This window comes from Phaethon aethereus (genome assembly GCF_964289735.1).
Source record: "Phaethon aethereus genome assembly, chromosome: 4".
Classification (NCBI taxonomy): Eukaryota; Metazoa; Chordata; class Aves; order Phaethontiformes; family Phaethontidae; genus Phaethon; species Phaethon aethereus.
The window spans coordinates 9,374,331-9,387,356 of NC_138578.1; the positions used below are offsets into that span (position 1 = coordinate 9,374,331).

Genomic DNA, 13,026 nt, shown 5'->3' on the forward strand with positions numbered 1-13,026 from the left:
GAAAGTGTAAACTATCACGCTTAGTATTTTCTTCTTGTAAAGTAAAGCAAAGCTGTGCATAATTCAACTCTGTGCAGGCTATCCTTGCAACAAAAAGGGTCATTCAGCAAAACAATAGAAGAAAAATTGCACATACGGTTCACTGTAGTTCAAGTAACAGCTACTGAGGCAGTGATTTTCGATGGCTCTTCACCAACTTAACTTAAACACCCAAATCCCACACAAACTGCTTGTGAAGTCGGCACCTACCTTCCTCTAGAATTCTGTCACATTTCGCTGGAAATCCTGGAGAAGACGTATTGATATGTAAGAGTTTCCAAAGTAAGTGAGACATTTTGTATTAACCAGCGCTTACAAGCTAGCAAACCAAACGTCAGAAGGTTGACTCAAGTAGTGATGTTTTCATACAAAGTGCGTACAGCTCAACTAATCTTGTAGTTACAAAGGTTACTAATCCTGATTCACGGAATCAAGATGATACTTCTTTTACTTCTTCCTGGAAAGATGCACGTAACCTGTGACCTTCACAGGGGCATCATTTAAACTGTACACATTTCAAATGTGCCATTGTATTGACCTAACTTGCTCACATCCCTTCCTCTGCTGCCAGAAAAGCAGGATACAAAAGTTCTGTTGCAGCAGGTGTAGCCATATATTAGGATATGACCAAGCTATGTGTTCTGTCAAGGTGTAAGTACAGGTGTACAGTTCTTAGCACACAGCCAACAAGGTCAGTGGTTAGGTACTCCTCATTAAAAAGTAGTAATAAAACCAAGTATTATTTCTGGTTGGTTTTACTTTTTTTTCTTTAAAATACATATTTAACAATTCTCTTCTTGCATCCTTCCATATCTGACAGAAAATGCAATAAGTCTCTTGTATACTATCTCCAACAGTAAGAGAGAGACTACAACTACTCCACAGATTAAGCTAAATGCCCAGCGTGGTCCCAGGTGCGTGTATATTTGGCTCACAAAAACAGGCCCAAGTATTCGTGCTCCACTTCCAGAGGCAGTTAACCATCCCATGTAGATACCCTACAGAAAATCAAAACCTTACATTAGCCATACAGGAATTATTTGGCTTGACAATAATTCCCACCAATTATCCTAATTAGAAAATTCAGAAGTGTTTAAGCAATTGCTTACCTTACTTAACTCATTAAGATACCGAGTACTTTGTTTCTAGAAGTACTGCTCAGCTTCTCTAAGCATTAATTGGAAGGCTCCACTGAGCTAATATTCTATAGCTTTCTAATAAAAAAGCATTCTGGCTCAAAGCATTCAGTCTCTTTCGGCAAAATATAACATGGTAAAAATGAGATAAGTGGTGAAAAAGGAAGAAAATCTTTTGTTAAGCAGTAAGATCAGCTTGCTATGTGTTTTACCACCGTAAAATGTCAATAACTAGAAGTATCACAGCATTTGTAGTCTTTATATAACATACTTAGTAAAAGGAACATTATTCCGTACTGATATTCCAGATATATAATCAGTTGTTACAAAAATTACTCTTCCAGAACAGTCGTGAAAGTCACAACCTTTGGGCTTAGCTGTTCTGAAATTTTCACGCTGCACGATTTGCCATAAACTGTAGCATAAGCCTTGCTTACTGATTCCTCTAGGGACTTGCCTTGGATTTTAAAAAAGAATAGAGTTCCTGGAAACTTCTGCCCTGGTTGAAACACACTATTATTTGGCTAATGAGAAAAGGAATTTTAGCTGGATCACTCATTCTAATAAAGAGGGTGCAAGTCCTGGAGAGCAAATGGAATAAACCGTTTAGGCATCATGCTTACCTGAGGCTTTGGTCCTAGAATTTTTGAGTATAAAGTGTAGGACATGACGTTACAAACTGGATAGCCCAATCCTATTAGTATGTCAGAGCTGATATACTGGGCCAGATAGATCATAGGAGTATTCAGGCACCAGGACTGTGTGACAGGGCAGCCTACGGGTTCTACCGTGTGGTTGGATGGAAGCTGCATTGCTTGCAAACTCCAGAACGGCATTAACATTTCAGTGGAAATTGTTCTGGGAATGGAGTTATTCTTTATTTCTGTAAAAACAAGTTATGCATACTGTTAAGAAAAAATACAATAAAAAGCTTTCAATAAAACATTGCAATGTAGTTCAGTATGACTTGAATTATACCTTGCCACTGGATATTTGGTAGTTTTTTCCCCCAAGGCAGTAAGATAAAGAATCCAACCAAGACAATCAGTAAGCCTCCATGGAGTATGGCACGCTCACCAGTCCTACCAAACAATGAAATTACAATTAAATATATCATTTAATTAAAGTAAAATTTATGAAGGTGTGTCGTGGTTTAGCCCCAGCCGGCAACTAAGCACCACACAGCCGCTCGCTCACTCCCCCTCCCCCAGTGGGACGGGGGAGAGAATTGGGAAAAACCTCATGGGTTGAGATAAAAACAGTTTAATAGGACAGCGAGAGAGAAGGAAACAACAATAACAACAACGATAATAATACCGACAAAGGAATGTACAAGAACAAGTGATGCCCAATACAGCAATTGCTCACCGTCCGGCAATCGATGGCCCGTCCCCGAGCAGTGATTTCCACCCCCCGGCCAACTCCAGTTTATGTACTGGGCATGACGTCGTATGGTAGGGAATATCTCTTTGGCCAGCCTGGGTCAGCTGCCCTGGCCGTGTCCCCTCCCAGCTTCCCGTGCATGCCCAGCCTTCTTGCTATCAGCCCAGCACTAGAAGCTGGACTGTCCTTGACTACTTAGCAACAGCTCAAAACATCAGCACATTATCAACAGCTTCTCTTCCCAAATCCAAAACATATCCTCACACTAGCTTCTGTGAAGAAAACCAGCTCTATCCTGGATGAAACCAGGATGAGGTGCTAATGACATAGCCCATTAGTTTTTTGAAAAGATGCCTGACCAAAACACCTGCAACCAAACCTGCAAAATCACAGTAATTTAAAACTTGTTTTTCTTGTGATTCAAGGGTATAAGACTGACAAGGAAGAAGGCTATGTTAACAGAATAAAGAATAACCACAGCACAGCATCGTAACTGTGTCAAAATCGGAAGTACTTCATTGTCCTAGTAAACCCAAATTCATTAACAAGTAAAAGACTTAAGTGGATTTGGCCTTGCCATAAAGTTTCTCACATTTAGCAAACATACGTAACAAAATCCCAATAAACTCCAAAAACTTACTTTTTAGATAGCATTTTAACCACCATGAAAACAATAACCGATTCAATGCCAACCACGCTAAGGATTATTCCATTATAAAAAACGGCTTCTTTCCTGGTCCAGGAATACATATCCATCGTCAATGGAGTAGCTATACTAAATTGACAGAACAAAATGACATTAATTAAAGTAAAGCTTTTTCAACACAGCCCTTTCCATACATACATTAGCCCAAAGATCACACACAGTGGCACAGAAGCCTTTCCTCCTGACAGACATATCAGAAAACACAGGCTAGTTATAAACTGTCATGCATTATTTATTAAAAATAAATCCACTAGAGAAAACTCACAACTGCGTTACACGACCCATACTCTGAAGCATCATTATCTATTTCATGAAAAGATGATGGAGTTAAAGCAAAGCAATGGTAATACAGAGAAAAGAAAAATCAGGCCCTGTGAGTATAAAAATAACAAACATTTAATACTGTTTCAGTTTTAGCAACTAACCAGTCTCTTAGAAAATTGAGTTCCAAAAATAATGCAATTAAGAGAGATGTATTGTTAAAAGAAATTTTAGCTATGTTAGAGCTCAAAAAACTTACAAAATAAGTCTTATACTCTCAAGGTATTTTGTAAATTTAAAAAAGGAAGTATATTTCGATCTGAGGTAATGTTGCGATGTTTTACTTATTTTCTTATACACAGACGATCTGGGAATAACATACTTCTTTAGGTAAAAAAAAAATGACCATGTAAAAGAAAGCATTTAAGAATACAATTGCATTAACTATATGAAACAATTGTTTTCATCATTACTGAAGTAATCATCACTAAGAGCTTCACTGGAGCTTTTGGAGCTAATCAGAATCATACTTAGAAATTACATAAAATTAAAATAGAAAGCATAGAACAAGGTACTCAACTGAAGACAGTTTTCTCTGACGATTTTAGGTAGCCCAAGTTAAGCTACTTTTTTTTTTTAAACACTTAAAAAGTTGAGGATATGGGTTTGCATCCTTTGAAAAGCTTTCACATTAATGTTTCATATGCCACAAAGTGTAAGCTACATATTTTTAGTGATTACTGACCTTTTAATTCATTACTTTATATTGGTATACATCAATTTGATTGCATATGGTTTTGGACTTCTATTTATGAAGAGTATGGTTAAGAAAATGAGTGCAATGGAAAAGCCTTTCTATGCACACCAAGTCTAACTACATTAATGTCTAAGTATTTTGAGAGAAAATAGACAAACTTACGTTTCAAAGACAGCAAACACAAACAAGATGACAAAGAAAAGAAAATTGATTGCTACCACAGCAACATGGTCAACGTCTCCTTCTGTGTCCTGATCCGGAACACCACTTTCTGCAACAAAACAAAAGAAGACTCTCAACTGCAAACTGAGCTTTTTTTACACCATCACAAATCACAAACTAACGATTTCCTTACTCTTGTCAAGTATTTAACATGCAGGCTGGTGGGCAGGTAAGGCAGTTATATTTTGACAATCTAAGTATAAAGTTTTTAAATCAAAATGGAATTGTTGAAACTTCAATTCAATGTGGGAAAATTATTTCCAATTGGTTATACCATCTCTTTTCCCACTGTAATGCTCGAACTGACAAGTCCTGAGCAACAGCAAAATAAGCAAACTTCTTTAAATACCTTAACAATGGAAACCAAAACACCTTCTGTTCCCCTCACAAGGTCAAAAGTACATAGAGCAGAATGCTCTGCACTACCATGTAGCCTTTATTCCTCTCACCTGGGCATAGTATTTTCATACACAAACCACCCGTGTGTGGTGTGCACATATAGCTCCCTTTTTAAACAAAAAAACAATGCAATACTGAAATGGGTGACTTCCACCGATTTTTAAGCAGTTTAAGATGACCTTTCACATACTTTTTATTCTTCAAGTGAAAGGGTTACTCACAATGTTTTAAAAAATTTGAACTGCCTACAAAAAGGGTATACATTGAACGTAAGCTGTTGCACTGTATGTGGCAATTGCTGTACTTTAGTCTCACCAACCAAACTTGCTTATACAACATACAGCTTTTAATAAGATGCTGTATGTGAAAGCTGATATGCAATAACAATATTACTCAGCATGATACAGAAGAAGAGAGAAGTATGACTGCAGAGTAGAAGTTAAGGGAGGGTTTTTTAATGTTCATATTCACTTAATCCTGTCTCTTGGAAAAGACAGTTTCAACGTGAAAATCTGGAAGGATCCATACAGTTGTGGGTTTTGGGTTTTTTTGCCTTCTTTGTTACCAGACAGCACTATGGACACACCATGGACTTGAAGCAATTTCTGGACCAGTTAGAAAGAGAAGTAGCCTATTTTCCACTTTGAGTTCCAAATGCATCAGATTTTAGAATGCTTCTGAATGCTTGTATGTAATAAGACAGTACTTCAAAATTATAATCACAGAGTAAGTTGTTAAGAAAACACAGGTACCTTCTCCTTCAAAATTGATACTTTTGCACTGCCGTCCCATGTCATCCACACGATGCTCTCTAGAAATTTAGAACTGTTTTCATTAAATACATGTATTTATTTCATCTCCTATTGAGTCAAATTTCTATTGAAATAATTCTAAATGGCATAATCTTATATTCTAATTATTCCCAGCTCCTTTAAACATCACCTGTGAAGTCTACATTTGACTGCACTGGACACCACCATATTCAAGAAAGACAATATTCCAGTGGGAGAATATCACATTGAGCTCAAAAAACTTACAAAATAAATCTTATAACCTCGAAGTATTTTATCAATTTAAAAAAGGAAGTATACATCAGTCTGAGGTTATGTTCCTATGTTTTACTTATTTTCTTATATGCAGAAAATCTGGGAAGTGTGCATCTCTTCCCTCCCCTCACTGCCACAAATCGGCTAATGCATAAAATCAGCCCTTGAGATTCTTAAAGGAAAGACACAGTGTGAACCCTAAAGACAAGCTAACCTTAGCTCTCTTTAGAGAAGGGCAGAAACCATCAACACTAAAAATGTATCAAGGCCAAGCTAATAATCTAACAACTGTAACTTTTTTCATCGGTTTACATTGTAGCTGTCACATCACTATAATTACTTTATATGCATAATGAAAAAAGATATGTATTAAAGGTAGAAACCCTGAAAAATAAATAACAGCTTATAGTTTTAGCACTCCAGACTTCACGCTTATTACTCCTCCTTCTGAGCAGAGTATTATTTGTTACAAGCCACCCACTAAAACAAAGTAGAATACGTCTCTTTTTTGACTTGATTACCTGAATATGGCAAAGATGAGAATAATATTAATAACACCTAAGAGAGCTCCAAATAAAACTGGTGCAGTGTACATGTTCAGCTGAAGATGAACTAATTTCCATGTTATTCCTTCTTCTCCAATAAGTGTAAAACATGTCTGAAAAACTTGAAAATATAAATGTACTAAAAAAATCTTGACAATCATTAAGAAAATATTAGAACACATATATAATAAACACATAAAACTGGATAAGCAACGTTGTTTTAATTGCTAAGTAAAATTTAAATATTCTACCTGTCAAACATTTTACATTTTGAGAATCCTACTCTAAATAAACCGATGGATACCAGTGGGACCTCAACTAGCCAGAAAACTACTTGGTTACATACAAATACACTGTATAAATAACAACATGACACTTAAAGAACGGGAACTGAATTCTGAGTTACCAATGGTTAATTTTCTTGGCCGTGTGCAGACAGCTGATTTACTATTTTTCTTCTTCCTTCTACATGGAAAACCTTGGGACTGGACTATCCCTCCTGCTAACGGCAAGCTACAGAGAAGTTGTAGGGGCTTTTTAATTAAAATTTAAATTGGTGCAGAGCAAAAGATTGTAAGATCAGGTCATTTGCTTACTACTATTAAGAAACAGACTGAGAGTCCCTATCAAATTAGGAAAGGGAATTAACGAAACTTATACTCTATGCAAATCACTCAAATACAGATTTTTTTGTTAGTGTAGATCCTTTAATGCTCTATCAACAGCACTAGTAATAATCAACTGGAGAAAAAAAACCCTTTCAACCCTAAACATTCACCTCATTATATTACCATACACAGAGCACTTCAGCTCTACTAATTAGATAATCTTCATCTCCAGCTACAGAAGACAAGTATGTCAGTAGAGGCTGTTTAGGACAGAGCTGCTGGTCTCTCTTTACAACACAAGGCAAGTCTAATATTTCTCCCATGGAGGCAGAGTATCTTAGGAGGCACAGTTACCCCTGATCTAGCAAACACCCCTTGAGTTCTTTAATCCTTTAGCTCTCTGTAGTACCTGTGCTATGTCTTAAAATTTTTGCCAATATGAAGATACTGTGATCGTCACTACAAGATCAGAAAGATCTGTTGGATGTTATTTTCTACAATGTGTGAGGCAAGGTGAAATTTTCAGTCATTTTGGAAAGGTGGAAATGTTTGCTCAAGTACAGTAATGTTAAATTCCCTTCTCCATCAATAAAGTGCAATTGGGCATAGACTATTTAGTGCATAGTGGTACTTCTTTTCCTGCAGCCAGCAATCCAAAACAGCTAGTTTTTAACTACAAACAATAGAATTTCTTTGGACTATTTCATTTGTATATTTGAATATTTCATTTGTATTGGCATACACAAGTATATATGATCCCATTTATTCAATTTTGATACCACTGACAAACATGCCTTAAAATCCCCAACATAGAGCTGCTGAGGATTCCTACTTCCAATGCCCATTTTCATCCTAAAAAGTATTAGAGAAGTGAGGAAAGAAGCTATGCTTTACCTGGTCCTAATATGAAGCCAACTGCTTGGCAGGCACTGGTATTGGCCATGGCACTTGTTCTTTCCATAAGGGAAGTTGCACCCGCTATATACGATCGAACTACAGCTACATTTCCTTAAAATACAAAACCAAGAAAGCGTTCATGTAAATACTAAGTTATATACTTAAATTATCTAGTTACATTTATTTTAGGGTTTGGTTTTTGTCTTATTTTGCAAGAAAATAAAACCCAGAATCCCTCTAGTATTAATACATAACTGCACAACTACACAATTTTATTATAAACTAGTATTGGATGACTCTTTGCTTTGTTAAGTAGTAAGTTATCATTAGTTATCATTCACATAACAGTAAATACAATACTAAAATATCATGTTACTATCTTACACACGACATAGAATTTAATAATTTTCAGAAATGTAAATTCTGCTGTGGTTACCTGCTCCAAATCCCACAAGAGCACGTGCAGTCAGCATGTAGTATTTGTTGTGTGAATGAGGTACATGGACATAGGCATAAAGACAATTAGCAGCTACTGAAATAGCAGTTGAAACAACGAGAGGTTCTCTCCTTGGCCTGTAATTGGACCACAAGCCAAAGAGGGGAGAGGCAACCATTTGGCCGATGCTATATGAAGCTATAATCCAGCCCAGGAAACTCGCATCTGCTGTCGGATCAACCTGCAGAAACAAATTAATCAATTCTATGGGTAAAGTATTATAGTATTTTATAATATCAACAAAACCATTTTAGAATCAGTACCCTGAATACCTAAGACTCCTCATTGTAATTCTGAGGGGGGCATATGGCACTATGCAATGCAGTGTCAAACCTAAGCTATCGCTAAATAACTTAGTGTCTCTACATGGCATTGTGCAGCGTTTAGTATCAATACACCGCTCCAGGTCTCTGAGGCAGTTGTTTTCCCATAGTACTTTGTCTGGGGCCATAAACCTTGGCTAACTCCCTCCAGCAGTGCACCAAACCAATAAAAAGTGCTTTGCTTCCAAGACTAGAAACGGCTCAGTTGCAGCAAATTCAAATAGTTTTCATACCGCACTGCTGATGCTATAGGCTATAGACATAACTTAAGCAGTATGGTAGACAGTTTACATGCCAGGAGCAAAGAATCACTCAAGTCATCTCTGCACATGCCTGAATCTGTCCTCATTTACAAGGCTGATTGATGCATTTCCTTTTCTTCTCCAAGAATTCAGCACCAGCCTCAATTTTAACCATACCACTAGGACCCTGCCCAGAATATGTTCTTCCAAATTTGCATTTGGAACTTCCTTCTACAATTACAGGAGCAGTAAAGTCCTAGCATAGATTAAATTAAAGTTTGAGAGACCTTTTATGCCACTTTTAACAAGAATGCAATGAAGAGGGGGAAAAAAAACCCAAACAAACTAAAAACACTATCCAGGAACACAGGTAATTCCCTATTAAGGATATCAAGAAGGTCTATGTGCAACAACTTACAGAGCAACTTCTGCCTTCAGCTTCCCTTTTTTTTTCTTTTCAAAACACAGATGAGTCTCGTGTATTATGTTTTAACACTACAAATGCATTCAGATAAAGAGATTTCTATTTGATTCACTGTCCAAGAAAACAGTGAAATTATACTGGAAAACCAAACATTTCTGGATTACAATGTACCTTTATCAATTCAGGAAATCAACTGACAGATTTTACATGAAATAACAAAAGCTGTCTAAGCAGATGGCAAAACAAAAGTCTCTTATAACCACACACTTCCCTTTACTGTTTCTTTTCCTAAATAAAATGCCAAGTTTTGTATTACATACTTTCTGAGCAGGAGTTTTCTGTCCTTATTCATTTAAAAAAACATATTTACAAACCTTTTGGAGATATGGCCACACAGACATAATAACAATTGAGAAACCTGCAATGCAGTAAAAACATAACAGAAGTTACTTTATTTGCCATGTTTATCAGCAATTCACTTTACTGAAACAGTTATTAAAGGTTCATTCTTCTGCTCCTAAGTGTATTATAGTCTAAAACTGTGCATCAGTCTGTCACCTCAAAAAATTACATATTATATACTCATTTAAGGAGTGATAATTCCTCCTAAAAGGAGGAACTATTTTTAAAAGGACATTTTATAGGTGCGTACATACCAAACAAAAAAACCTCTTATGAAAAAAATACTGATTTGTCAAGCAAACTGCATGGGATTTTTCCTCCCACCAAGGTCCCCAGAGTAATAAGAATTTTTTGATATACTGACATACTTGTATCCATTTATCAAAGAAATTCTAATTCATCAAATTAAAAAAAAACACTTTTGAAAAAAAGTGATATTTTTGAAAAAATATGTTTTTCAAGATCATTTCTACATCCAGAAAAAAAATCAGCAGAAGTAAAAAATTACCAGAATTCTCATTACTGGGGCAGTTATTTAGGAATGAAACAGTAATTTGTTCTGCAGCAGAGAGGCAAAATCCCATAGGGGAAAACAAGTTCTCATACACATTTTGAACATACACTCCCACAAAGATCTTACCTTTTAAGAAGTCAGCATTACTTCTGTTTTCATTCCCTAGAAGTTTCACTTTGAATGATAAAAGTGTGACCCTTGTTTTGTTTGGTTCTGAGCAATAACCTTGCTCTGACACTACCTTTTACCCTGAACTATTACAAAGCCATAAAACAAAAATCTAATATGTCATTTAGTCTCAAAATAGAGTATTATTTAACTTATCTTATTAAATGTAACTCTCTGATTTGCTAGTCCTATCTTCTCTTTTGAAGAATTGGAAAGCGCACCTTTCTAAGGTTATAAAAGAACAGTAGTATTAAAGGAGGTATGTTGAGATGTAGAAAACCCTGTAATTTTCAAACAAAAATGTATTCATTAAGCAAATAACACTGAAATCCACCTGTTTACTCACCTACACTACTAAGAAACATAGTAAGATACATAATCCAGATGGATCTCCACCTGCTCTTGTAATGCTCTTGTGTTTCCACAACATCCCTGTTTTTGAACCAAAAGTCAAGAGAGAAAGAAATCATTATCACATTCTTTTCTAGTTGTTCCCACACTGAAATAATTTTTCACAAATGTCTCAATACAATTGTGTAAATTGTTAGGCAGGAATGGACTTCCACACAGCAAAGAATATAGAGAATTTATTTGAGAAGCAAGCTAATTTTTCACTGAAAAATACTAGATTGACAAATCAAAAAGCTAACAGAAATTCTGTCACATACCATTGCATTCAAATGTTACACAAAGAGAGAGATCTTCAATTCTGCAATCTTTGTATAAACACTTTGAAGCATCACAGATACCATGTATAAGCCTTAAAAAATGCATATTAAACCCTAAAATCCGAGACATCTTCTCAGAACTGTGACTTTAAAGCAAAAAAAAACCCAAATCTGAACAACTATTTATTAGACTAAAAGGTATGGCCAGTCTATTCTTACCATGAGAAAATAAGTATACAATGTAAAAGATGTGTGTAAGAGATACTGCTGAAGATTGAGGGCTACAAAAAAATTTAAAATAGAAGTTACCAACTTTGTGAGCACTAAGTTATTTTTCTAAAATTCCTAAGAACCTTCTGATAGTCACATACTTTTTTTCACAAGCAAGAACATTTCAGGGCTCTTCTTTTGGTTTTGAAATATTCAAAACAAACTAATCTCTGTCCAAAAGATGCAGACCTAGGTTATATATGCCTGAACACAGTTTATCAACATTGTTTATACAGGTCATACACAGACTTAGGCATACACGCAATTTTAAAGCTCATCTAGCTATTCCACATCATGATTTGCACATTTATTTCTTGAAGTGTCTTGGTTCAATGAAACTTTAACCACATAAATGATGCTTCTAAATGCACTCCGTGATCCTATTGCCCATCCAGCATAGGAAGAAGTCAGTCAAACTCTTGTATATGCTATGCATATGCTGTGTTTGGTTACTTTCAAGATTTTAGTTAAATCAAGAGGTACGCTTCAAGTAGAACACCGGCAAAGAGAGCAGCAGCCGCCACTCCTACACGTTCAAGATACTGTTGTTTTCCTGACAGAGCGCCCGGGGAAGGCGGCTCGGACTGTGCCCCCCCCGCCGGCTCTCGAGGCGGGCGGCGTCCCTCCAGCGTGGGCCTTCCTTGAGCGGTAAAACACCCACGCAGGGGAGACGGGGACTCGTCACCCACGGGTCGTTCCTCTAGTGCCTCATGGGGGGTGTCGCCTCAACGCCCTCGGAGCAGGGAGAGCCGGGAGGCGCCTGTTGGCGCAGCTCCCCTGCGTCCGCGGCACCAGGAGTCGCCTCACCGCCTCAGAAAGGAGGGGCGCGGGCAGGAACAAGCCCCTACCTGCTCTCCTCTGCCGCCGCCTCCGCCTCTCCAGGGTTCAGCAAAGGCTCCTGCCCCTCAGCAGCCGCCTCCGGACTGAAGACCGCGGCCGCCATACCCACCCGCGGCCGCTTCCGAGCCCCGTGGTGCCGGGATCCACCCCCGACCCCTCCCGGCCGCCCTGCGCGCACACCACCGCCAGAGGGCGCACGCGCCGCCACCGGTGGGCGCTGCCGGCCGGGCGGGAGGGCCGGGGCCTCCACCAACCGCCGCGGAACCAGCTGAGCGCGAGAGCCAGCGCGCGGGGCGGGGAAGGCGAGGTGAGCACTGGTCACGTGCATGAGGCGTGGCCAGCGGCCTCCCGCGCGTTCCCGCTCAGCGCCTGCGTGCGTGCGCGCGCCTGCCCGCGCGTGAGGCCCGCCCCGCCCTTTTTCCCTCCTCCGTCGGTCTTCCCCCCCCCCCCCCCCGACTCGCCCACCCGCCCGCCCATGTGGTGCCTCAGCGCCGGCAGCGCCGGGCCGTCGGGTGAGTGACCTTCGCGGGGTGGACGGGAGGGGACGGGAAGGAGGAGCTGGCCCGGGTAGCGGCGGTTGCTGCCTGCGCGGCCCTCAGCTAAGGGCGAGGAGGAGCTGTGCTCTCTGGTGGGGCTTCTTCGTCCCTACCGCTGGCGGGCTACCGGCCCCTGTCCCGGCG

At 38.9% G+C, this 13,026-nt stretch overlaps 1 protein-coding gene across 1 annotated transcript; it reads right to left on the bottom strand.

The window, feature by feature from the left end:
- Nucleotides 1-821: 821 nt before the first annotated feature.
- MFSD8 (major facilitator superfamily domain containing 8) lies at nt 822-12,449 on the bottom strand (the record flags this gene model as incomplete). The annotated part of the gene is made up of 12 exons (XM_081998949.1): nt 822-1,037; nt 1,799-2,058; nt 2,154-2,257; nt 3,199-3,333; nt 4,445-4,553; nt 5,656-5,714; nt 6,471-6,615; nt 7,997-8,110; nt 8,436-8,676; nt 9,859-9,902; nt 10,915-11,000; nt 12,355-12,449. The coding sequence occupies 12 exons, from the start codon at nt 12,447-12,449 to the stop codon at nt 822-824; spliced, it is 1,608 nt and encodes a 535-aa protein (XP_081855075.1).
- Between the last annotated feature and the right edge of the window lie 577 nt (nt 12,450-13,026).